We start from the raw sequence: 27,834 nt of genomic DNA, 5'->3' as shown, positions 1-27,834 counted from the left end.
GAAACTTATAATACGTAGATAATACATTTACTTAAACGAGTCGGAGAACACTAGAGCAGATTTATTACATAACGATTCAAGATAAAACTATAGTTGGGCCAACAGACTGGTGAGTGAGTTTGCGTTTAGCAATATTCCAACGTGAAGAATTGGGTTTGCTGAGTGAACGTTTAACTACTATAGGCTACCCCACCGCTCCTCAGTCAGACTAATGACCAGGAAACGTACAGTACGTCTACCTGCTTGGAAGACTAGCACGATTTACACCATCTCTTACGTTTGAAAGCATGTTCAGTGGAAAATTCAGCAAAATAATAATTCCTCGGATAAAGTAGTGTAGTGATAAATACATTGAGTCACGTGGTTTTACCAACCCCTCAAGAGGCACTTATTTCCCACTACTTCCACGCCCCTTTGTCCTTACACGACACCTTTCGAAATGACCACGTATACAGTGAACTCCCGTTTATCCGGACGATGCAATTCCATCAGATTCATCCGGATTACCCATATCCGGATATACGAGTTAGCGAGTAATCACAATTCCTTCTATCGACATTCCAAACTGACGAATCTGTAACAGCATGACTGACTAGCGAGGTGTTACTGTTTTAATATGTTATTCTTGTATGAGTAGTGCACTTCAATTCAGTTAATCGACAAAACATTATGTGGATTGCCAGTTCATTTGTGGACTATCCTTGTCGCAACATAGTAGTTAGGAGCGGAGCATAGTAGTTCACAGAGTAGGGCCGAGCTCATTTTCTTAAGTGGGTATGTAAAATGCACTCACTCGCTAGCTCACTCACTCACTCACGTCCCAGTTAAAAGAGGAACTACAAAAACTGTCCACGTAACCACAGCCTCATTACTAAGTTTGCTGGAACCCGGATCCAAAGACGTCTAAATCACCGCTCCCACCTTCGCCTGAACTGTCTGGCTGAGTGCCATGTGAACTATCAGCAATCTGCATCTAACCTACCACCATCCCTATCTATACAAGCACCGTAATCTGTTGTCTCGCTCAGCTGTCACATGACCACAGCTCAAGGCTGATGGGTACAAAGCAATTTAGAAAACCAAAGCCCCGAACATTTATTGCAGACTGTAGTTTATGGCAAACTCTCAGCTGGTGTGATGGCTCATTTGACGGAGTAACTATTACTGACGAAAATGTTGAGCTCAGTCGGTTCATGGAGTTTAATGTGTTAATAAGTGATTATTTTGGACAGACATATGTCCAACTTAAGCGGCCTCATCCCAACGTTATGAAAATATTTACACATGTATCGTATACACATATATTGTGGTAACCCAACAGCGAAAGTGACAGTCCTCTGAAATATGCCTCACGTTTAGACCTGCACACGGAAACTGGCAATCCCCTTGGCTTGCAATAATACTTGGCAAAATATAAAGTGTTTTGATAGGGCGCTGCATGTTTTGCTAATGGATTCTAATTATTATTTTATTGGTGAACAGCGTGTAATAAAATGAGAGCCCTAATTATCACACCACAAACACCCGAGTGCATGGGTATTAAACGCTCAGGGACATTCTCTACTGAGGGCGGTGGGGTAGCCTATTGGTTGAAGCGTTCGCACGTCACGCCGAAGACCCGGGTTCGAATCCCCACATGGGTACATTGTGTGAAGCTCATTTCTGGTGTCCCCCGCCGTGATATTGCTGGAATATTGCTAAAAGCGGCGTAAAACCAAACTCACTCACTCACTCATTCTCTACTGAAGGCGACGTTCGTCATCACACGTCAAGCGACGTTCGTCATCACACGTCAAGCCAGGTCTCGTAAACAACCTTCTGCGGAGAAGATTGGGAAAATCGATACTACTAAAACAGTAATAACGGTCCGATATAAAGTCATGTATGGCTCTATGGCATAGTTCAGACGTGTTGGTAGCATGTTTGTTTGTTTATTTGTTTGTTTGTTTGTGTGTTTGTACGCCTGTTGTTAAACGCCATGCTTAGCAATATTCCATCAATGCGCAGGCCGTCTGTCAATAATCAAGTCTGGACCATAGAATCAACTGATATCATGAGCATCGATCTACCAAGTCAGGAAGCCTGACCACCCTACCCCCTCGGTCGTCGCTTTTTATGTTCCTGGGGACATATATTCTTTCCAGGAATACCTGGGATGTCAATAGGAAGATGGGTTCATTACCTTTGCCAAGAAATTTCCGAAATGCCAGGATTTAGATAGATATCTGCTATGTGTTGCATACATCTGATATACTTCGCTGAGCAAGTTCCAAGCTTTGTGTGGTGTCAACAATTATTAAAATATGGCTGTTGCACATTTTATTGATGATCAGATACCGAAAAGGATCGAAGTAGACATTAAATATTCATATCAAATATGTCCTCAAAGAATGTTTATTGACGCATCCCGTTGGATGGCGTTAAGAAACTATAAATACTTTGCTTTTGTCCGCGTTGACCCTCGTCCACTGGTAATTGTCGCAATACACGTGTTTTGTGGGACTAATATTGTTCATGATGTGGCCTCCCCATGAAGGTCCGGGTTAGAATATTGATCTTCAGTAACCCATGCTTGTCGTAAGAGGCGACTAACGGGAACGGGTGGTTCCCAATTCCGCAGATCGATGCTCATGCTGTTGATCACTGGATCGCCTGGTCCAGACTCGATTATCTACAGACCGTCGCGATATAGCTGGAATATTGCTGAATGAGGCGTAAAACTAAACTCACTCACTCACTCGTGATGTGGCCTTGATAGTGTGTGCCCTATTGTGTGTGTTCAGTGTGTGTGTGTGTGTGTGTGAGAGAGAGAGAGAGAGAGAGAGAGAGAGAGAGAGAGAGAGAGAGAGAGAGAGAGAGAGAATGGGGATATTTACATGTAAATATACCTGCGTTATTGATTACTTATGCATACAGGTGTAGACGTGAAAGGTGTCAGTAATTGTTATTCATGCGTCAGGGCATAATGCGATTGACATGACATAAGCGACGGTGTGTTTACTGTGATCCATCGTACAGTGACCCCAACATCTTGAACTGTCGAGCTCCGTTTGTAAACATGTTTACAACCTCCCACGATCGACAGGGGATTTCCCACCATGCATCCCGCTCGACCCCTCGCTGTATCCACAAGCCGTTTAGCGGACGCAGCAGCACAATTACCGATCCACTAATCGAAGGGATGCATAAACATTATTTGTCGTCATTTTCGGCAGATATGGTCATTAATTTGACCCGTATAAAACCCCCGATATGATTCATGTGTATCACGTGACACCCCTCACTCAAGCAAGAGAATCAATACCAGTCACGTGACCAGCCAACAGCTCTCGGCTTAGCCATGAAAACACGGGCAGTTGAGTGAACAACACTTGAGGGGAAGGTACTAGTTTTGAGTTAGCTGATGGTGTGAATCAAGTCAACAGTCATAGGGATACACCAGTCCCTGTGTCCGTCCGTCGGTCAGTCTGTACGGTCAATGTGCGGTGAGTGGCATCTTTGTTTACTGATTATATACTTTCTGCTTTGATGTTTGTATACAGCCATAGGGAACATATACTAGTATTTGAAATGTGCATTTTCGGATGATGAATGTCAGATGGCATAGGTTGTTTAATGCCTACAAATGTTGCTAGTTATTAAACCACGCAGATTTAGTAACTGGGTCTTTTAACCTTGGTTACCAAGACAACATGCATATTGTGATTGTTGTTGTTGTTGTTGTTGTTGTTGTTGTGTGTGTGTGTGTGTGTGTGTGTGTGTGTGTGTGTGTGTGTGTGTGTGTGTGTGTGTGTGTGTGTGTGTGTGTGTGTGTGTGTGTGTGTGTGTGTGTGTGTGTGTGTGTGTGTGTGTGTGTGTGTTTCTATATATTGTGTATATGCCGTCCAAGAAGGTTCGCTTTTTGACAGCTGGGTTTTCCACAAGTTAAAGGTGAGGTGAGGTGAAATTGGGTTTTAACGTCGTGCTTGAGAATATTTCGCTCATATGACGACGTGCATGTGTGTGTATGTGTATGTGCGGCTGCTTGTACTAGTCCAGACTTAAGCTGGTTTTATAGTGCTAGCCCACTGAGATACCATGCCGCAGTGAAGCATGAATACCCCACTCAGACGCATTATACTGACTCCGAGCCGACCAGTCCTTGTTGTACCCATTAATGCCGACCGCCAGGCAGGGACCAACAAGTACCATATTTTAACGTATTTTGGTATGACGCGGTCGGGGATCGAATCCGCGACCTTCCGCTCTCCGGGCGGACGCTCTAACCACTACACCACGGAGGCGGTCACAAGTTAAAGAATGAACAGGATAGCCACAAGATGGTAACAAACTTCATAATACTGAAGGCATCAAAGAATCTCCTTTCGACCTAAACAAAACCAGATCGAGATCTGACAGAAGATACCCACACATTTCAGGCCGCTTTTAGCAATGTTCCAGCAATACCACGGCGGGGGACTCCACAAATGGGCTTCCAACATTGTACCCATGTTAAGAAACGAACCCGGCTATCCAGCATGACGAGCCAACTCTTTAACCACAAGGCTAGCCCTCCGCCCTTTATATGTAACGGGCGGTGGGGTAGCATAGTGGTTAAGGCGTTCGCTCGTCACGCCGATGACCTGGGTTCGATTCCCCACATGGGCACAATGTGTGAAGCCCATTTCTGGTGTCCCCCCGCCGTGATATTACTGTAATATTGCTAAAGGTGGCGAAAAACTAAACTCACTTTATATGTAACAAGACGAAAGAGAAGAAATTTATTTCACACTGAAACAGAATACATCTAAAATAGACCTAGCACAGGAGACTGGACAGAGACGCAATAGATACCAACACGTGCCAAACACAAACCCAACAGGTTGCAGATTCTCAATATTAGGACTTTGTTACAAAACGCTGAAACAAAGATCTAACTATCACATGCAAGCCTGTAATAGTTTGCCAAATCTAGATGTCTTCATTTTCTATGAAGATATTTCCCGCAGCTGACATGAAAGCAAAACAACAAAAGGCCTTTTTGAAATATTTTCCTTTCACAAGTTACTATTTATAATTCCTTTGTTTTCCATTTGATCCCCGTCAACTTAATGCAAGAAATGTGAATACTCATTTTCCGACAGGACTTAGCCAAACACTCGACAAAGTACCAACACTTGTCTATTCTGTATTGTGCAACAGTTGTATAAGTTTCTGGGCTGATGGACGCCTACGGAAATCACATTTGCTCATGCATTGCTTTCACAAGGAACAGCTCAGAATACAATATACTAAGCGCTGTCACTTCAAAAGGCGTAGCGTGGAAAATATTGCACTTATGTGCGTGCGTGGCTGCTTGTAATCATCCGGCCTAATGCCGGTTTTAATTGCTTGCCTACTCCGTCAAAGGAGTCCGTGAACCATATTGTGTTCCTTCCGACCTGCCCTCACTGTAAATATTGGGCACCTGTTACCGAACTCGATATAGAGCTTGACTAGATTCTCCACATTAATCTCCTACCTCAGTGGAGCTCCTTTTAATTGGTTTCAATTATATTCTAAGCAATAATCTAAGGACGAGCCTTCTGAGATATTGCCTGCAATTTAACATGCACACACAACCAGGGGCACCTTTCACGAAGCAACCGTTACTAAGGTTAACCCTAACTCCAATTCTTTAACATTGCACTAAGGTTACCTTAGTGACTTACGATCACCTTAGTGCTTTGTGAAAGGAGGCCCAGTATACCGTCCACGAGCCGACCTGGAAGCAGTCATAGCGCTTAGGTGACCGTGACTCTCATACCTTAACATAGACCTAAGGTAGTCTTGGCGCTTACGTTCTTTCGTACAACAGCACCCTGACCTTGTTATATATACTTACTAAAGCCAGGAGTCAGGCAAGGAAACAACATGCACCTTTTTAACGTCATTTGGTATGACATCAGGCTTGTTAAAATATGTCTTTGTGTTTTTATTTTTTTGTTGTAGAATGAAATAGGAGTTATATTTTCCACACTGTGGTTTCTTGTTGCCACCAATGTTTACACACTGTTCTGTTTGATTGATGAAACCTAAATACACGTACATATAATGATATCAATAGACTAAACTACTTTACACGTTTAAAACGATCTGACGGATTTAACGAATTTGTTTTGTTCTGACCGCTTGTATATTTTAATCGAAATGCCTATCAACAACTACATTCTTTGAGTCTATTACAACCATACGCGTAGTTTAATTTGTCTGTCATGCAGACCCGAAAAAATATATCAGGAAATCTCATGCAAGTCTAGAATATGTCACAAGTTCTGATTACCACAATTAATTACGTCGCTGAGTCCTTTTCATTATATTTTATTATTATAATTTAGGAGCTAGTTTTTTTTCTGTTCATTTCAGAGACTAAATGTTAGTCTATAGTTTACTGTACGTTGTTTGTATTAGTTTAATAGTTTATGTTTATGTCATTGATACAAGACAAGAAACACCTTTTCTAAGAAGCAGAATACGATATCTACCAGCCATAAATCTTCACGGCTGTACCTACTAGCCTTTGTTTGACTCTCGCTGACGTCAAGGTGTGCGCTGTGAGACTGAACGCCCTGGGACTCAATTGGACGTACTTAACTTGATCGTTGACTGCATTAGTTGGTTACAGCAACGTATTCGTCATCATTGAAGTTGTTGATGTCAGTTGACTGACAGATCGTGTCAAGGACACTGTCAATGTCTGACAGTTTATGGTCACTCGTGTCGACTGTCTCCACACACTGAAGCAAGCAGAAATGCAAGCAGATAAAGACGACTCGAGTGGTATCAGATTTATAATGTACTGTTACTTTCAATTGCATTTTGGTGTTTGCTATCGTATTCATCATAAACTGTGTAAACGATCTGTTGATATCAGTCCTTTGTCTCATCGCCAGGAGATAACTGGGGGTTAACATACTATCTTTTGAGTTAATTTAACTATACGTTAGATACTTCTGATATAAAATTGGAACTGGGTAGGTAACAATGTAGACTAATGCTTAGTCTCTGAATATAAATAATTTTGATATTAACAAACAAGCCCATTTAAATTAAAAAGGAGCCCCAGGGAGACCAGAGGAACCTGGAGAAATATAGACTTGCTTTATTTAGGGCTTTAGCACTGCAGGGAGGGCTAGGCTGTAGGGACTGACTGACTGACTGAGTATGGTTTTACGCCGTTTTTAGCAATATTCCAGCAATATCACGGCGAGGGACACCAGAAATGGGCTTCACAAATTGTACCCATGTGGGGAATCGAACCCGGGCCCTCGGCGTGACGAGCGAACGCTTTAACCACTAGGCTAAGTAGTAGGGAAAATAATGTGGTTCAGGGACTGCGACACAGACTAGTAACAATGTTTTCTTTACATGTAAGGTTTTTTTTTAAAAATATAATAACGTCGCGTCAAATAGGTCAGGTTGTGTATGTGAAAAGATATACTTCGTTTAATTTCGAGTAACTGAATGGAAATAGATACAAAAGTTTGATATTCTTTTGACCAGAATCCTGGATTCTTCATTGTCATTGTAGATTAAATCATTGATTCCAGTCTCAATATGCATGAATACAAACTTCGTCATTTCGCCTTTCATCGAATTATTAGTAATTAATTATGTATGTCATCCACTATGAGTATGTGAATAGTTTTGCATGACTCTGAATAAAGTTCAGGATATATTGAATGTATATGTATCTAATGCTCCGCACACATCACAAAACAAGACGTAGATTAAAATTTATATGCGTTTTCATAGAAATGTGTAGAGTTGCGTCCCTTGGGCACGCAAGGAACTTGTTCGAATTAACGAAAGAATATGAACTGATATGAGGAACTGTAAGCAAATGCAGTAAACGAAGTAAACTAATAGCTTTAGAGGTGGGTATGTATATACACGAGGTTGAAACAGTAAAACGAATTCGGTCTCATTGCGGGTTCATTACTTTTTCTTCTGTGACATAATTCACTAATGTCAAAGTTCAGTGTGAGTTCAACCATAAAACCTTCAGCAGTAACTGACATGAAATGTCAAAGGGGCATTTTGTCTGCCAAGTCTTTGGAGCTTGTACAGGTTGTGTGTTGATGCTAGTCCCCCATATAGCGAACAGACAGTGTACGATACTGAATAATGACGAATATTGTATGCCTTTTGACGAAAACATGGAATTGTTGTCAAGGCAGCTGATAATCTTCCACAGTCATTATGTTCTCGGAGAGGGCGGAGAAACAATAGGCCTTTGACTTGTGGTGAGGATGTTGAATTTCGTAATCAATGTAATGATGTGTTGAATTTCGTAATCTAAGACCTGTCATAGCCACAAGGTTTTCTTGTCGCCTAAAGATTTGTGGTTGATAGCGTGTGTGTTTATTTCAGCGCGTAGACCTGACTTGGTTAGATGGAGACTAAAGCTGCATTTTCAACACTAACGGTCAACACAGCTATCGATGGTATATTTGTACTGTCATTGGTGGCCATCAGAGCACTCGGGTATACGTGGCTTCTGTGATGGTATATTTAGTTCTGTCATTGATGGCCATCACAGCTCTCGGTGGTATATGGTACTGTATTTGGCCAGTTCTGTCATTGATGGCCATGGTATACAGCTGTCATCGGTGGCCATCACAGCTCTCGGTGGTATATTTGTACTGTCATTGGTGGCCATCAGAGCACTCGGGTATACGTGGCTTCTGTGATGGTATATTTAGTTCTGTCATTGATGGCCATCACAGCTCTCGGTGGTATATTTGTACTGTCATTGGTGGCCATCAGAGCACGTGGTGGAGCTGTCATCACAGCTCTCGGGTCATATATTTCGTGGCTTCTGTGATGGTATATTTAGTTCTGTCATCATTGATGGCCATTCTGTCACCACAGCTCTCGGGTATACGTGGCTTCCGTGATGGTATATTTAGTCATTGATGGCCATTCTGTCATCACAGCTCTCGATGGTATATTTAGTTCTGTCATTGATGGATTCCGTGGTGGTATATTTAGTTCTTCTGGGTCATCTAGATGGTATATTCACTGTCATCTCGGGTATACATGGATTCCGTGGTGGTATATTTAGTTCTGTCTGTCATCACAGCCTCGGGTATCACAGCCTCGTGGTATATTTGGCTTCTGTTCCGTGATTCCGTGGTGGTATATTTAGTTCTGTCATCACAGTTCTCGGGTATACGTGGATTCCGTGGTGGTATATTTAGTTCTGTCATCACAGCTCTCGGGTATACCTGGCTTCCGTGGTGGTATATTTAGTTCTGTCATCACAGCTCTCGGGTATACATGGATTCCGTGGTGGTATATTTAGTTCTGTCATTGATGGCCATCACAGCTCCAAAGCTCCATCACAGGTAGTGTCCATTTTAGTCCGTAATCCAAACGATAGAGAGTGTTGAAACTATTACAAGTGTCGTCCTTTCTTTGGCCCCAATATCCCTAAAACCGTATTGATTCACTCAAAGTACGTTCGGTTTTGATGATATAATATTTAATAAATATTCCAGAAGAGAAAATATCTCAAGAAAGGGATTGAAGGTTATTTTCCTAATGTCTTGAGTGAATCACGGTTATTTATGAGGATCATATTCTGAGGATTGCGATGAATGTAATAGTTATAAAAATATGGAAATACCACCTCCATAGACCTGCTTCATCTGGAAATTTTATTTCGCAGTAACATTGAAATAATTACAAATAATTATGACCGTTTACTAATCTATTTTATATCGTCTTTCGTGAATAATTCATTAACTAGCATTTTGCGGCTGAACTGACATAAATGAATAATTCTATATTATGGTAATCGTCTGTTTGTAGAACTTTGTACACAAAATGCCCTGCAGATTCACTTAATTGATCCGTGTACCATGAAACTGGATCTAATCATTTTTAGATATTTAATTAGGACGACCAAATGGCCAGGCATAATTAACATACTGGAGTCAGTGCTAGGCACGTGAAAGGGCAAGCGGTCAAGGGTAGGTTGAAGTTGGATAGTAATGGTCCGTGGGGCCAGATGTGCCTGCTGCGACCATCTCAAGCCATTAATCAGCTTTGATCAACGTTGTCATAGTAACCGTTCTTTGAAGGAATGGAACTGTAAACAATCTTTGGCGTTCCACTATCAGCCTGTTTCCCGATTGCTGTTTTGCCAGTGATCTTTCCGTCAATAGTAACGTTTGCGGTGATCAGTAGCCGGTACTCCCGGTGTTGGCCGGATTCTGGCTGGACTGGCATAGTAACAGCCTTTGATGTGTAGTGACCAAACACACTTTGTGTCAGTCACAGTGCTCTCAGCCAGGATCGAGTTTGGATCAAACGTTATTAACCACGCTTACGTTTACGCTACATGTCATCGGTTTTCTCTTACAATTGCACGGCATGTTTGCGACGGTGCACGGCAGGATATGGTCAATGACATCTTTTCGCGAACATCTGGTGCTATCACTTACTCAGTGATTCTAAAATGCCGGATAAAAAGCTGACTAAATGCAGCTGACTGTGCTGTTCGTAGACGCACATTTATTGTGATTATGGAAATGCTTTTGTCGCTTCTGTTTACGTATATTTGTTTTGTATAGCGAAAAGCTTTAGGTCTGGTCTTCGAATTTCTCCCAATTTTATTGGTCTCAGTGAATGAGGCAAATTAACGTACTGCGGTCCCAGTCATGTCTGCTGTACGTCCTTGGTACCTCTGGAACCTATGATCGTGGGGTAGAATCCAAGGTAACCCCAATTATGTTTCGAGGTCTGTTAGCACCGTTTCTGTGTTCGCGAGTTTCACTGGACTGCATTACTTCGGGCGTTCTTCCCACATTCAGCAGACACACGGTGATACACCAAAATACTGTCAACTGCCGTGTCCAAAGTGTTCCTCAACTGTGAGAGTCACCCCCACCCACCCTCGTCAACTCGGCTTCCATAAGTGTACTGCACCAAATACGTATTTGTGGTAGGCTTGTTAACTATAACTTGTCCTGGGCATAGATTTCCGAAGCTCTCTTATCGCTAAGATATTCGTAAGTTAATTTTAATGAATGGCACTTACGACTATCTTAGCGCTAAGATAACTTCGGTACTAGGCCCTGAAAAGGAGATTTACGGGAAAGTTCTTTCGACCACAATCTGGTGTAGCTGTAGATGATGAACCGTTAATAACCGTACAGTTTAGAAGTTTATTATCTATCACCCCTGATTATTATATGCTGTTGAAATAGCGGCACATGTTATATTTGTTTTATTCCTTCTTTTCTAGATGTTGTATTATTTGGCGGACTTACACGATCGAACCCAAAACAGCGGGCCTGACTGTTGGCCAACTGATGTCTAAGAATCGTTATACAATTCTGATTTCGCAATCACCTTGTGTTATCAATTATTTTCAGTCATGTATTCGTGTATTCTTCTGCTTAGACTAAGGCTTAGTCTCTGAATATATATAATTTTGATAGTAACAAACAAGCCCATTTATATTGAAAAGGAGCCCTAGGTAGACCAGAGATTCCTGAACCTGAGGAAATCTAGACTTGCTTTATTTAGGGCTTTAGCACTGCAGAGAGGGATTGGCAGTAGGGAAATTAATGTGGTTCAGGGACTGTGAGACAGACTATCTTCTGCTATCTTACCTTTACGCCCATTGTTTCTGATAATAATCGGGTATCGTATTTCATTTAGACACTTGCATTGAGATGTCAAATTGACCTGCTTGCTATGCATTAGATTTGTTTGTGCTGGCTATCATAGTAGATGGGCAGACTAAACCCATACTTAATGGACGTCTGAAGTCACCGACGTGCACTGCAGCCAACACCGGCATCTAGATTCACACCGCCATTCGACACCACTGCCGGTCATCTAAGAATTGTGACGTCTTCTTACAAATGCATTATACATGTCATGGCAACGCAACGTCGATAATTGACGATATATTTTCTTAGCACCAAGCAACACCTGTTTCTTGAAGAAGATTACATCCCTGTAACCTCTGTATCACCTGACGAGGCTTGCCATCGCCCACGTGTTTGCAGTCGGCGGGTCCGTCTACCAAATCATATTCAGGGCTGGTCTGGCCAATACCAATGCCCTGTTCGAGCACCGAAACGTAAAAGACAAACATTACCAATGTCCTGAATCTATCTTTCGCTGGAAGGATGGGAGGTATGAAATAGATTGAATGCCTAGCGTTCTTGACTCAGTGCCAGATTCCTCATAGGAAGCGTGCAATATTACCTTCCTCTGGCCCTTCAATAACGTTCACATCTGTAGGACGTTGCCACGCGCGGTCAGTTGTTTATGTATGGCAATGTCCGCTCCATAGAACATCGAAATAGGTTAGTATGTTTCTACCTCTGTATCAGTAGCATGTTGTCAGGCACTGACATGCAGTTTGGATACGTTGACGGTTATATGAAATCCTATTCTGCGTGTACGTAACTCCACGTTACCGTATGTGTGTATTATCACAAATGATAATAAGACAGGGTCAGTGAGAGAAAGGGTCATTTGGGCTACTTCGCTTTAAACAGGTTCTTTTACCATGTTCAGAGTGTGCCAGAAATGGCGCAGGTCTTTGACGTTATCCATTTTGGCGAAAATCGGGGATAGTGCTGATAAACCCGTAAACACAATCATACTGAATCTTTGGCTCTACGTGAATCTGTGATTGATAGATCGTGAGGCCAGTTGTATAAATAACATCCCTATTTTAGACTACTAAATCTGTTGCTGTTGCTGACTCGTGTGGCGCGTGGACAAAATAACTGCAAACTACACCCGTGGGTAATGCGTTTCCTTGTCACTCCAACAAGGTCTGGACGGTTCCCCCAGTGGGTGAGGGTTGTGTACCCATGATAATGATTGTATATTGCACACATTACCCATTTTCCGGATTAAAACGTGTGGATGAAACACTCTTCCGGATTACTCTGTTCTTAAACCGGCATTCAGCAATATTCCAGTTGTTCATGATCAGGGCAGGACCAGACAATCTGGTGACTGATACTGTGACCAAAGATCCACGATAGGAGTACACGTTATTACCCACGTCATATGACTGTTTGATCCACATGTCGCCTCTTACGTCAGCATAATTACTGAGGTCTATTTCCGACCAGGTTTCCCGTAGATTCATTCCGGATTAACCAATCATAAGGGCGGAACGAATTCCCAACAGTAACCTTTCAGAAGTCGGTTTCCGGGTAAACCAGGTTTCATTATAGGTGGAAATACGTAAACGTTGAATTTTAAATGACTTCAAACGTCATAGCTTGTCCACTGAGACCGGCCAATTGAAGAATATGCCAAAAGAACTACTTTGTGAACTCTGTAATATATTTTCAATAGATGTATTTCTTTTCAGATGCGAGCTCTTATCAAGCAAAGAATTATTATTCCAACTAATTATCATATACTATATTTCCAGAAATACTACCTGTGGTAAAACAAACATATACGGTATGCATCCGAAATATGTTCAAATTTATTGTATGTGTATGAAAGATCTTTTATTGCCATATGTAGAATACATTTCTGGTCAGTAAGTCAGCCAGGATATTCAATAATGTCCAGTTGGATTACGGTTTTAATAAAATTAGAGTAAGACCGGTGCCCTTTTATACAAGTAAATACAGTACATTGTAGTATCGGTATTGCCTTATTTATCATGTGCGTGGTTGTCTTGTTTCGCCCATCGCTCTGTAGACTGGACAGATCACGACTGTTCCCCAAAACCATCCATCTTGTCAAAACTCGAGCTGTTCACCGCTTTCTGCTCGCGATTACTGATGAGATAACAAGCAGGAGTTACCGCTAATGGAAGCACGAACACAATCATGTGACCACTAGTATGCCATCTTCTTCATCTGTGGATGTTCACACCATCCTTAAAGCCTGACATTTGAAATAAAATAATCATCGCTCGGGATGGTATTTTTCCTCCTCTTCTCCATGCCTCAATTCAAATTGCTGAAAACATGAGAATTGTCAAAGGCTGGAATGACGAGGGTGAACGTGTGCGCAAACACAAGTGTTCTCATTGATTTATACAAATATTAATTCAAAACGTTTATAAAATATTAAACAAACTTCTGTTGAAATCACAAGGGTATACTAGCACACTACGACATGCACTGATGTAGAAAATATTACAAATGAGCTACCCTTTGGGGGCAGCTATAGTCTGTCATACTGACCCTGAAGCAAATATATCCAAGAAATCCCACGCAAGTCTAGAAAATGTGGCAAGTCTAGATTTCCACAGCTTCTGAAATGAAGAAAGTCTCAGGGCTCCTTTTCATTACATTTTGGGTTTTTTTTCACTGTGAGCTTTTCTACTATAAAATATGTTCATTTCAGAGACTAGTTGTTAGTCTAGGGCAGCTACGGGTGTGGCTATTACCAACTGGTGATCTGTCTGCCTTATGAAATTGTTTTGTCAGTCACGAATATATACTGTTGATATCAATTTGTGTTGTGCGAACAGAAAACTGTTATTGCTTATCACTCCGATTAATGGGTATTTACTTAACGTAGAAATCATATAAATTAGACCTTATGCTTTACCTTTATCATGTGACGCCAGAAAATAAACTGGCGTGCGCCCTTTGGGAACCTAGAATGTACAGCATTATTGAGCAACAAGAGCTCGCAGACCAGTCCCAGTTGAAACTATCATCCCACGGTGGATGTTCGTAAACAGTGGTGGTACCACGTGTATGAACCATGTGTGTTATAACAGCTCCCTGCGTGGGAAAAGCATCACGCTTCCGTTTGCATGCAGCTAATGGATCTGTTGTCTCCGTGTGGAGGTTATTTGCTTGTTATATCGGTGCTTGCTGTAGGGCTACTGTTACAGGGGTAATTGTCGAGATGTCATCAATGCAGTTTGGATTTCTCTGTTGATGAATGCTGTCAACGATGTTACTTTCGCCGGGTGGTTTTAGCTAATGAGTGTTTGCATGCCCCGACAAGAAATGGTCGAACTGTAATGACAATAACGGTGAAATTGAGTTCATTGATGGACAGATGCTGATGTGTGGATACTGTTATGTTCCTCTTTCAATGTTGATTCCAGCCTTGGTGCTTTTAATTACATCCTAAAATGGTAAATATTGTCGACACTGGAATCCCCGAAGTCGGTTATTACGAATACCAGTTACTAGTATACTTCATGGGATGAGGCCATCATGAGTGTTTTGCGTGTGGTTAGAGCAGATATATTAAGGATCACTTGACGCTATCGTGATGTGTAATATGTATACTTGACTCTTTCTTCTCAACGTTTAATCCCTTAAGAAGAGCATCCCTGTTGTGTCAAATACAAGAATATTTTACCACTATATAGGTTACAGAGAGAGAGAGAAGGTAGGGAGGTGTGTGAGAGAGGGGGGGGGTGGAGAGAGAGAGAGCGATCGAAAGAGTCAGAGATATCGAAAGAGTTAGGGAAGGGGGATAGGGAAATATGCCATCTAAAGAGTGAGATAGAGAGAGATATATCTAGATCAAAAAGTGAGAGAGAGAGTGAGATAATAAAAAAAGTGAGACAGAGAAAGATCGTGAATTCATTTCCGAAACCAAGTTATGGAAACTAATATATCCTAGATTTTCGAGGATGTCGTACAACACCACTGCCAAGGCTTGTGTTTAGATGTCTAAGTAACATACCTACCTGGTACCTTAGATTGCTTTCTCTGTTGAATAGCAGTAATAATGTCAACACTACACAATATCTACGCGGGGTAATGGGGATTGGCTGGCCCGGTTGTATCGCATTGGTGATTGTATGTCCTCCAAAGGAATGGGACATTAATCGTGCTAACAGACACTAATTTGCAACACATACTTGTGCGTGCGTATGTGTGTGTTTCGAAAATTCACCCAGTTGAAAGAGTAATGGCTGTGGTTTGTACCAGATGGCAGCCCTGGTCAGGAAAAAGGATCATATCCATTTGTTGTTAGTTTTCTTTTTACCACTAGCACACATTTGATATTTCATCCGGAATATATACCCATGTTCATCTGATCGATACGGTAATTTACACATGCAATTTTTTACCGTTATCTCCTCCCCCATCTAACCACGCCCTCTAGTATGACCTGTATCCACTTAATAAATATCCTATAATAATAACATGGGACGTTTATCCTTTGTTCCTACAAGACACGTGATACCGCTGTAATTACCGGCCACGTGCAGTCTGATCTCGTGATGGCCCGTGTGTACTGTTAGAGGGGCACAATCTGGGATCAGATCTACTTCCTGGGTGCTGTCTTTGGGGAAAGAATGCATGGCACGCTCCTTAAACAGGTATATGTCTATATGATTACTTCAAGTAATGAAAATCTTTTCACAAGAATCTGTATTCGATCTTTAAACTGAGAAGTCACAAGCAATTTCAGCTGCATGAAGAGCTAGCAACAATGTGTGGAATAATGAACTGAAGGATTGAGTTGCAAGATTTTGTCAAAGACCATCATTAATAATTCTGGGGATTGTAAACACAAGGTCCACTAAACACTGACACATCTCTCTGGGGCTGTGGGTTAAAAGTTAGTTTAAATTATAATTTAATATTTTGAAAATACTAAGAACAAGTTGTCAGCATATCGAGGCTCACCTGTTATTAGGATAGATTTACTATACAACCACAGACTTGTGGATCAGTACAGATTGAGAGCAGAGTAATCAAGATCCGAAATACATAAAAATGGCGTAGTAATGACGTGTCACTATTTTTAGATCTAATGAAACCGAGTCAGTTCCTTGCATGGCCTTTGTGTGAACCCTACCATTGACTGCATTAAAGCAATGTGTGAAGCAGATGGCCGCGAGGCTCGGCATGTGTTGCACGAGAATTATTACCGATGTAATCCGAGTGCTTACTTGTTAGAGCAGTCGCTGGTTTCCGTCTCGCTTGAACCAGGTTACAGTTTGACTCGTACCTACAACATACCGAACAACACTAACTGGACGTTTTGTGTACAAAACGTGTGGTAAGATCAGATACAAAGTAGCATTCAGTGAAGGAACAGTGACAATATTATCTAAACTACAAATATAAACACAGTAGGTACAAATATATAGACATACACAGGTACATTTCACATATAAATGATGTACATTGTAACAATTCCATTTGGAAAACGTAGCATGATGACATAGAAACATTATGAGGAGTGAGGAGACTATGGCGATACAAGGAATGTATTTAACATTGTAGATATATTGAAGGCATTGTTCCAGTAGGGTTGCGGGGCGGTGGGGTAGCCTATTGGTTAAAGCGTTCGCTCGTCACGCCGAAGACCTGGGTTCGATTCCCCACATGGGTACACTGTGTGAAGATCATTTCTGGTGTCCCCCGCCGTGATATTGCTGGAATATTGCTAAAAGTGGCGTAAAACTAAACTCACTCACTCACTCCAGTAGGGTTGCAGTGTTTGTATATCTTCCAGTTTCAATTTTCAGAGTAAGATTACTTAGTTTTTAGAAATGTGATCTATGAGCTTTAGTTTTACATGAAATGGACAATTCTCGAGTTTTATAGATGTATGTGACAGTCACGACAACTACCGTGCCAAGTATCAATGTAGGATAAAGTTGGGTGTGACAGGTTTATATCTGTATTCAGGTATTAAGCAGGCTTATGGCAGTTGTCAATGGATGTTTCATACATCAATAAGACATTAAGCATGTGAGTTAGATGTATCGCCATTAAAGCCGTGCCTCCAGTGCTACTCATAACTTTGCTTTGTTCGAGAGTCCACTGTATTTCAAGCATCGGTTTGTTATGAGCGTAAAAATGAATAAGTGACATGACAATCAATATGTTGATGATAGAAGTTTGGTTTAGAAAGACTGACAGACATGTACACGCCTTGTCTCCCAAATCCTACAGAATATATGAAAACGAATACATCTCAGGTGAAGAATGATTTGGGAAGTCTTGATTACCTCAAATCTGGCATTGATCTGAAGTCCATTCGTATGGCATTTTATTTTCTGTAGATGTATGATACATATGATAACTTGTTAAATATTAGTTTACACTGTGAAACGGTTGATACATTGGTACTGAGACAAACCATTGGATCGTGGCTGACATGATATTCCGACATCTTCAAACACAGGACTACTTACTATACTGTACTAAATCTCAGACTTTTTCAACGAAAAGTTTTCTCCTACATCAAAATACTGGATTAACAAAGATAAGAGTAACATTGTCATAAGTATCATCTCCATTGTATCGTGAAGTCGCAGCTGACGACGTCGTGGATGCAGCACCTGCATACTCATACAGCTGTATTAGACAAGACAATAGACCGATATAATTCACTTTTTAAAGACTTGAAATACTAAAGAATACTTCCAATATACTTGATGTGATGAATATTTTTGAGAATATTTCGCTCATATGACGACATGCATGCGTGTGTATGTGTATGTGGGGCTGCTTGTACTAGCCCAGACTGAAGCTGGTTTTATAGTGCTAGCCCACTGAGATACCATGCCGCAGTGAAGCATGAATACCCCACTCAGACACAATATACTGACTCCGAGCCGACCAGTCCTTGTTGTACCCATTAATACCGAGCGCCAGAGGGGACCAACAAGTATCATATTTTAACTTCTTTTGGTACTTGAAATCAGAAAAGAAAGGTTGTTATTGAGATATGAGGAATATATTTACTGAATTGTGCATTTTATTTGTTTAACACACACCAGTCTCTTCCACTTCATTTGAAATTCTGCCCTTTTCTTCAGAGCTACCCTTCCTCTTCATGGAAAGGACAGTGCTGAAGCAAGCGAAAAGGAAAAAAGCGCACAAATGATCAAATCACTGTAAAAGATTCACTAAATCATTATCTTGTTCCATAAATGACTATTTTCCATTTGAGATGTTTTTCATATTGGTAAATGGCTACAATCATTCTGAAAACGGCATTACAACATGACCTAAGTATTTCTGTATATGGATTCACTATGTGTGAGACCACCCGGTGTTATTCACACGTTCCAATGATTATGTTATATTCTCATATACCCGTCAAAGCAGCTATAACCACCAGGATAAACAAATTGTAAGATGTTTCCGCCAAAGAAATATTTCACGAGATCTGATAGTCTTCTTTTTGCTAACCACATAATCTATACCAATCATATCGATCTTGTATAGTTTCGTCAAATCATGTTTCGGGTTAATGACCCAGGAGTTGGGCCCATAGCGTGGGTAATCAAGTGTATGTTTCGGTATGGCAGTAACAGTGTCGTTCGGGCTGGTGATTGACATGACGTGGCCCCAAGCGAGCGTGATAAACCATCTGAGGATTCTCCCACCACATGATGTGTTTGCCATTGTAGGGATCAATATAAACTGGAACAAATCAGCACCACGAGATGATGGTCCTACAAGATCGTCAGTCTACTCGTACCGATGTCGTAGATCGTCGTTCTCGTATCGGCTTGGTCGTACTAGGATGGAACGCGGTAGGACTGAATTTCGATTTTTACCGGTTATGTTGTGAGAAAAACAAATCGAAGATGTTCCACATGGTGTATATGCCCTCATTGTCGATAACATGGTTTTGTATTCAGTGGTGAATATTAAAAAAGATTGATTTACAAGACATCGTCCGATGACCATAACCCATTGATCTCCGTCAAAGGTCAGCTGGACAAAGGTCAGTGATACACTAAATGTTCCACTTTACATTCGTTCAGTTTGCATCTAAAATTAATTGAATAGCCCTTTGATGGTTGGTGAATGAGCTTATTTTATGGGCTGCCTGTTTGGCGTCTGGTGACGTCATCATTGGCGTCATTTCTGAACATCTTCACCTGAAACAGCACGATTAAGATGTTTAAAAGAAACATTATTTACAGCTATTACTCTCTTGTTCTTAAAAACATGTAATTAATTTTTTGCATAGTTTTGTTGGTATTGCGACTTAAGACATATATACAAATTGTTCACCATAATTTAAAATCTAACCCTAATTTGACCATTTTCATAAATGCTCTTTAGATATATTTTTTGCTTTCTATACACCATCCAATAAATTGGCTGGCTGATTAAATACAACCTCACAATGCTGCATACCGTGTGTGGTTGTTTATTACGCAATTATTTCGTCTTGACCACAGTGACTGTTGTCGCAATCATCAGCGATATATATAGGTCCATGGACTTACTAATTACAATGGCGGCCGGGTTGTTGTGACGAGGGTGATACGATGACATCAATCTGTTGGGTATTGACTGATAAGTAAACAAAGTGTGTTGTTCGTTTGACAGTAGCAGCCAAACACTGGTGAAATCAATATCCGTATTATATTTCTGCCCTTCACGTGGACTATTAATGCGAATGTTCAATACACCATGTTTACACTTACACGTTCGGCCTCATTAACTGGTCAGTTGATTGAGACGAATGGTCAGGGTCCATGTCCTACACGCTGCATGTACGTTTGTTGCAATTATCAAATAAATCACCAAAACATACTCCTCTGATCAATATTACCCTGGCCAATCAAAATGGAATCGTAAAATAACGTAGCATACAGTGCAGCACCAATAGGAACTATTGGTTTATTAATTACCACCTACTATGAGAAATACTTTGACGTACCTCTTCCATTCCAACTTTCTCTTTTATCAGACTTAATGTTGCATCTCTTAATCGGAAAAATGCACATTATCGATTGTAAACTTTGTCCATAAATATATAACGACATGTAGAACAATTCAGCTTAAGGGTCTTCTATTCTATTTAACACCATCTACTGGGCATGCTGTACATTGTATTAAACACCATCTACTGGGCATGCTGTACATTGTATTAAACACCATCTACTGGGCATGCTGTACATTGTATTAAACACCATCTACTGGGCATGCTGTACATTGTATTTAAACACCATCTACTGGGCATGCTGTACATTGTATTTAACACCATCTACTGGGCATGCTATACATTGGATTTAACACCATCTACTGGGCATGCTATACATTGGATTTAACACCATCTACTGGGCATGCTATACATTGGATTTAACACCATCTACTGGGCATGCTATACATTGTATTTAACACCATCTACTGGGCATGCTATACATTGGATTTAACACCATCTACTGGGCATGCTATACATTGGATTTAACACCATCTACTGGGCATGCTATACATTGGATTTAACACCATCTACTGGGCATGCTATACATTGGATTTAACACCATCTACTGGGCATGCTATACATTGGATTTAACAACATCTACTGGGCATGCTATACATTGGATTTAACACCATCTACTGGGCATGCTATACATTGGAAACCAAGTATGAAAAAATACCATCTCAGTGTGATGACTAATGCTTGCTGTTTAGTAAGTACGTACACATCTGGATTATTTTAGTTACTTGTAAATGTATGAGAACTGTGAAACACGATAAGCCAGTAGTATTGGAAATACATGTCACATAAGTAATGCGTAATGACAAAAATCATAAATAGTGTGCCTGCTGGTATATATGTTTTGTAATGTAGCGATTCAAAGTTGAGTATCCTTGAAAAACACCTTTTTATAATAACCAAGCGTAATATTCAAAATTGTCATTACAATAAGACTATTCCCATATTTACTCAATTATTACCGCCAAAAAAATATAATCACAACATAAAGAAATTCATTTCTCGAGACAAGACCAAATTTGCAGAAAAATGGGCTCCTATACTAATACAGACGGACGCAAACCAATGCTTGATAATACCATCCTTTCTCTCCTCTATTTTCTTACTTTCCTACATCCCTATACCTCTTTCTTTGTACTTTATTCATACACCCATCAATCATGCTGTCTCTCGCTTATCCCGCAACTTGACTTTATGTCTTGTGTTTATTATCCAACTGTATGAATATTGTATCACTTGCTATCACAATAAATAAAAAAATAAAAAATTAAAAAAATGTTTTGTAATGTAAATGTTGTATTTCTGAAGTGAGGTGGTTAGTTTTAATGAGGATGCCAGCAGGAGGGTGGCGGAACAAACGAGCAACTGCTATGCATAGATAAGCAACTGCCAATTGGACAAGTTTATCGATTGTTGAAAGTTTAACAGACTGAAAGTAGACCTCCAAAGGCAAGTAACTTTTGCAAGTTTAATGTGATGTATTTAATGTCTTCTTTGTTAACACATCACACTCTTCCATTGCTGTCATTCGTGACTCTTGAAAACACTGTTTGTCTCGGACTCACGCTGTGGGTGAATATGTTACGTCCAAGTCAGCTGTTTGTCTCAGACACAAGCTGTGGGTGAATATGTTACGTCCAAGTCAGCTGTTTGTCTCAGTCACAAGCTGAGGGTGAATATGTTACGTCCAAGTCAGCTGTTTGTCTCAGTCACAAGCTGAGGGTGAATATGTTACGTCCAAGTCAGCTGTTTGTCTCGGACTCAAGCTGTGGGTGAATATGTTACGTCCAAGTCAGCTGTTTGTTTCGGACTCAAGCTGTGGGTGAATATGTTACGTCAAAGTCAGATCTTTGTCTCGGACTCAAGCTGAGGGTGAATATGTTACGTCCAAGTCAGGTGTTTGTCTTCTCGTGCGCTCACCTTTTTGTCTGTCTCACAGTCCCTGAACAGTACCCGTCGGCCTAGACTAACATCTAGTCTCTGAAATGAACATATTTTACAGAAGAAAAAAACAGTTCCTAAATTATGATAATAAAACATAATGAAAACAAGCCCTGAGACTTTCTTCATTTTTAGAAACTGTGGAAATCTCGACTTGCCACATATTCTACACTTGCCCTGAAACATATTTGTTTCAGGGTCTGGATGACTGACTACCTTCTATTGGGCGATATTGGTCGGTGTTGACAGTTCAGGTCTTGTGTTTCATGTGCTGTTAATTACATGTTGACATGTGACTTCGAATCATGTCTAGACATGCCAAAATTACTTTCTCATATTTTGTGAAGTTATTAAGTTATGATATCAATGTTTCGTGTAATGTTGACAAAAACGTTTCATTGTTCTCCTCATCAATGTCATTGTTATGACGCACGCGAATATGATCCTTGTGGTATCAGGGAATATGTCTGGTGACTGGGACAGTTAGAATTTATGAGGGTAATGTGACCCAAAACACATGAACTGGAGCGCCACAACACTGCGGCATTAGGTCACTGGGCCATCGACTTCACGAGAGACATTTACTGTGGGCATGTTGAAACAATAAACCACTGGATACTAAATAAATATTAAATTAATTCAAGGGTCTCAATTACGAAACACAGTTTTTACATACAATACTTTCATACAAGACCATTCAAACATACTCTGTTTGTGGTGGCGCGTGGTCCTGTGCACAAAGCTCAGATCACAAATCGGTGAAGTTAAGCTGCGTCGAGCTCGGAGAGTCCTTGGATGGGTGACCGTGTTTGGCAGCTTGACTCCTGAGAGTTTCTAGGACTTAAGTCCTGACCCAAAACGAAGCACATGTGACGCATGTGGTCCCACCTTAGGCAAGTGAGTTTGTTCAAAATTGTCTCTGTTCACCCAGCAGGAAAATGGGTACCCGGTGGAAAAAAAGTCATATGACTATAACCTTCTAGCGCCTAACAGGCAGCTTGGGTTATCCGGGGTAATAATGTCCTGTGCCTTGATTGTTAGCGCTATGAGCATACCTAGTGTGGAGTTTGGCGCTATATAAATGGACACATTATTATTATTATTGTTCAAGCAACATACAATCGTATTCTAATCGTGCCTGAAATAGCTACAAATATGTATTCATTGTAAAATACATTCAAAGAATGAATATTGAATCTTTAGATGCTCGGATGTGTCAACCATATTTCAGATATGGTCTCAAAAGGTGTTACAAGTTGCCGACAGCACTGTAAACAATTATGTTTTAGAACTATGATTCCGACTGCTGATTTGACAACTCGTGTGAAATGTGACCATCAATGAATGTCCATATTGTACTTAATACACGTTTTATTGTAGATTGTGAAAAATACCTGTTATATTCATATGGAACTGATGCTGATTAAAATCATCATTACCAGATAGTGTCATGGAAACATCCTGAGGAAAGAGCAATCTAACATGACATACAAAAGACCATGTGGGGCGCGGTGGGCGAGCTGTCTAAGGCGCCAGGCTGGTGATCCAGCGAGGTTGAGGTGTCGGGATCGAGCCCACTTGTGACCGGGTGTAAAAACCTTGGAGTCAACTTTGTGTGCAGACTCTTCCAGTGTTGTCACAACCCCTGGTGTACAGTACACAACCCTGTGCACTTAAAAGAACTCACGAATCCGTTGGTATATGACCAGATGGTGGCCACATGAATACAGCAACGTGCAGTGAACTTGGACAAAGTACTGTGACTGTGTGTACCAGTCCACCCAGCTGTGAATGGGTACCTCGTTAGGATGAGAAAGCCACAATAACTCGGTGCGCCTAGTGGCTGCAAGAAATGTATACTCCCCAGGGAGTTGAGATTGATAATATGATGTGCCGATGAGATTGACATCCAATGATCGAGGGAAAAAATAGCAGCGCCTTGAGCATGCACTAGTTGCATGGATATGTGCGCTATATAAATATCCTATAATAAATAAAAGAAAGTACACACCCGGTGCTTTTGGATTACTTTTCCAAAAGCGACGTAAATGTTTTAAAAAGATGTTTTACAGTGATATATAAGTCACAGACTTTCCTAATATGTTGTCAAAACACCCCAGATATCGTGCCCAATTGCGAATTTGCCAGTCAAAATCACAACACTTTTCAAATGATCCCAAACACCAGGTGTGTACTCTCTTTTGTTAAGTCAGTATATTTAAATACCAACAGGGTCGGCTGACAGAGCTGACATGTACAAGACCGTGTGAACTCAAAAACCGCACATGAACTACATACGCCATTGGAATTCTCAGATAAAGCCCTTATCTGGAAGGGTCTTGCTTTGTAAACAAACATCAGGTCAGTAACGATTGGTCAGCTGACATTTAGAGTGGCACTCATCTGGTGCCCAGCAAGTATCAGAGGAACTAGCTTGCACCTCAAACAGACTGTATTCCCTTGAGAAGCTAGAGTCTTGTCAAAACTAACCTGCTGTTTAACAGACTGTGACCTGCATCGCTGTAAACAAGAGAGCTGTGCGGTTGCAGATCTGAGCAGAGGTATTATATTACTTGTTTTTCGGCTACCTTTTGCTATTTTCATTGGAGTCTATAACGTATGTTGTGCATTACGTATTAGGTGTAATGTAAAAGGCCTTCTAGGTCACGTCGGCCCTGCTTCCTATTCGGCGGTCGCCGTTAGTTGCGAGCTCCGTTCCACATTCTGCTTACAGTTGCACAATTGCTATCTTTGACCAGAGGTTACTGCGTCGTATATTCCTCACTGTGTTCCTTCAAATGTCACAGCTAAGAATTTATGTTCTCACTTCCTAGCATAATGAGATTACATTTTTGTTGCTGAAAGATCGAAACCAAACAGTTAGTGCAACTAGAAGTGAATTATGAATTATGTTTTAATTCAGCGTCATATCCCTTAGTCTGTCCGATCCCATGGCATCAGAGTCAAACATAATATTACCTGTATTTAAAACCCAATATGTGCCTCATATCTAATAGATCCCATGGCATCAGAGTCAAATATAAAATTACCTGTATTTAAAACACATATATATATATATATATATATATATATATAAATATATATATATATATATATATATATATGTGTGTGTGTGTGTGTGTGTGTGTGTGTGTATACATATATATACATGGGTTAATGAGTTAAGTTTCACTGGGAATCCCGTTAGGGTCAATTCATGGGTTTCTGGTGATTGTGTCAGGTACACACAGTACATACGTTTTGTAGTTATATCTTCCAAAAGTCGTATAGTTGCTGTGACAGATCAGTTCATTAACATATAATGAACCATTTTCCACCTGAACGTTTGAGTTAAGCACGGAAATCGTACACAGGAAAGTTGTCTGATTTATTTAACTAAATATTCGCACCGCTGTCTTATAGCTGCAAGTTAAACCAAATAATTCTCCTTTAAAGGTATTGATTAATCCTAGGCCAAAATATGGTGATTACGAACACATCAAACTGAGGGTGAGAAGGAATGGTTACAATGATGGAAAACGAATCCGTCTAAGGCGTGACGAGCGAGTGATCTAACCACCATGCCTTGTTCAGCATTCACTCATATGCGGATCTACGCAGATGCTCCATTTAAACGGAATATATAGTTGGAGTTTAGTAGGAGTTTTGCTCTTATTTCGGACAATGTCGAACGATACAGAGCTTTAGTGTTAGCTCGTTACAACGAAGGCCCAAGTTCGATATTCATCTGAACAATTGTGTGAAAATCATTATTGCCCCTATGTCGTGATGCAGCTCCAATATTTTCGCCGGACCAAGTAAGAACGGGTTTATTTCAACCTATTTAAAACGTTCTGTTCTTGTTTCAGTTTGGCTGTTCAGCGGAGGAGGTGAGATGTTAAAAGAAACAATGAAGCACCCAAATATCATCCTGCCTCATTTTACGTCACTTCCGGATGGCCGTGACGTCATAGTTGACGCGATGACAGAAAGTCATTTAAAACAAGTATGGCACATCGTTCAGGAAGCCGCACAAAACAACGACGGCTTCGGGTCTGACGAATTCCCCACAGAAGAGACCTTCCGGGACGACATCAAAGGCGGTAGTCGCTTCGCCATCTTGAACAAAGAGAATGGTGAAATGATTGCGGCATTTGTGCTTGCAATAAGTAAATATTACCGTGGACAGAACGTTGTGGATCCATTTGTTATTGTTCATCGTTGTGAAAGGAGGAAAGGAGTGGGAGAACTGTGTTTTCAGTTGTGCATACAGTACGCCAGGACGTTGGGGTACATGGGAATGTATGTCGACACGTTCAGCTCAAATACTGCAATGATCAAGATTATTGAGCGGTCGGAAGGCTTTCAGAAAGTGGGTTATCTCCCCATGGGAGGTCGGACTAAAGATGGCGCTATCATCGGTTCATACATTTACTACAGGGATCTCAGAGTTACGTGATAAGACTTTAGTTTATTATCAAATGTGCAGCTGGATGCAGATGGGGACCTTGGGTAGACTGGTACCTACCCTTCGCCTCCTAATGGCTGCACAATGTGAGGAGCGCAAGCGCTCTTGGGAAGACGGACCAGTCTATACCTCGGGTAGTACGTTGACGTGATACTCAGGGTCGTGTGCAACAGTAGGCAGCCATTGGTTTACTCTATAATTCAAGGGGAATTTACTCTTTTTTCCTGGTCTCTGAAGGTCTATGAAGTCAACCAGTGTCAACGGGGGCGTATTGGAAGGGGTGCACTGGTCCTACTGCCTATATGTTCCGTTAAACTAAAATAGAAGTATCCACTAGAAGAGATATGTAGGCTATGTCGATACAAATAAGCCGGTTGTTCCGGCTGGTGCCCTATATGTCCATAGTTCCCTTTATAAAATATGAAATGTTTGTGTATTTTAGATATGTTCGTTTTAGGTTAACCTGAATAAGAAAACAATGTGAGTAAATGTGTTAGGAGCTGGTAGCCCCCACTTAAATTGAATGTCTTACATTAAATGATATTCCGTTTCTATGGTATGAAGATGCAATAAGCACACGTATATTGATGGGGTTTTGTTCAAAGTGTGGCATGTATCCGGTATATATGTACATTCTGGTTTCATGACGCAGTGGACACACTGAATGTGTATAGTTTATAACACAGTTTGAAGCTCAGACTAATAAATATTGTTGTAAGTTA

General features: G+C 40.8%; 1 protein-coding gene across 2 annotated transcripts; it reads left to right on the top strand.

Annotated features, from left to right (window-relative positions):
* The first annotated feature begins 3,173 nt into the window (after nt 1–3,173).
* On the top strand, nt 3,174–27,834 carry LOC124286298. 2 transcript variants are annotated; one of them, XM_046722654.1, is made up of 2 exons: nt 3,174–3,485; nt 26,514–27,834. In XM_046722654.1, the coding sequence occupies exons 1-2, from the start codon at nt 3,479–3,481 to the stop codon at nt 27,101–27,103; spliced, it is 597 nt and encodes a 198-aa protein (XP_046578610.1). In that variant the 5' UTR covers nt 3,174–3,478; the 3' UTR covers nt 27,104–27,834. The 2 variants fall into 2 exon arrangements, with proteins under 2 accessions (XP_046578610.1, XP_046578612.1); XM_046722656.1 differs by lacking the exon at nt 3,174–3,485 and adding an exon at nt 24,857–25,205.

This window comes from Haliotis rubra, unplaced genomic scaffold (assembly GCF_003918875.1).
Source record: "Haliotis rubra isolate DU_JTF1 unplaced genomic scaffold, ASM391887v1 Scf38, whole genome shotgun sequence".
Classification (NCBI taxonomy): Eukaryota; Metazoa; Mollusca; class Gastropoda; order Lepetellida; family Haliotidae; genus Haliotis; species Haliotis rubra.
This window is presented reverse-complemented; position numbering and strand designations above follow the sequence as displayed.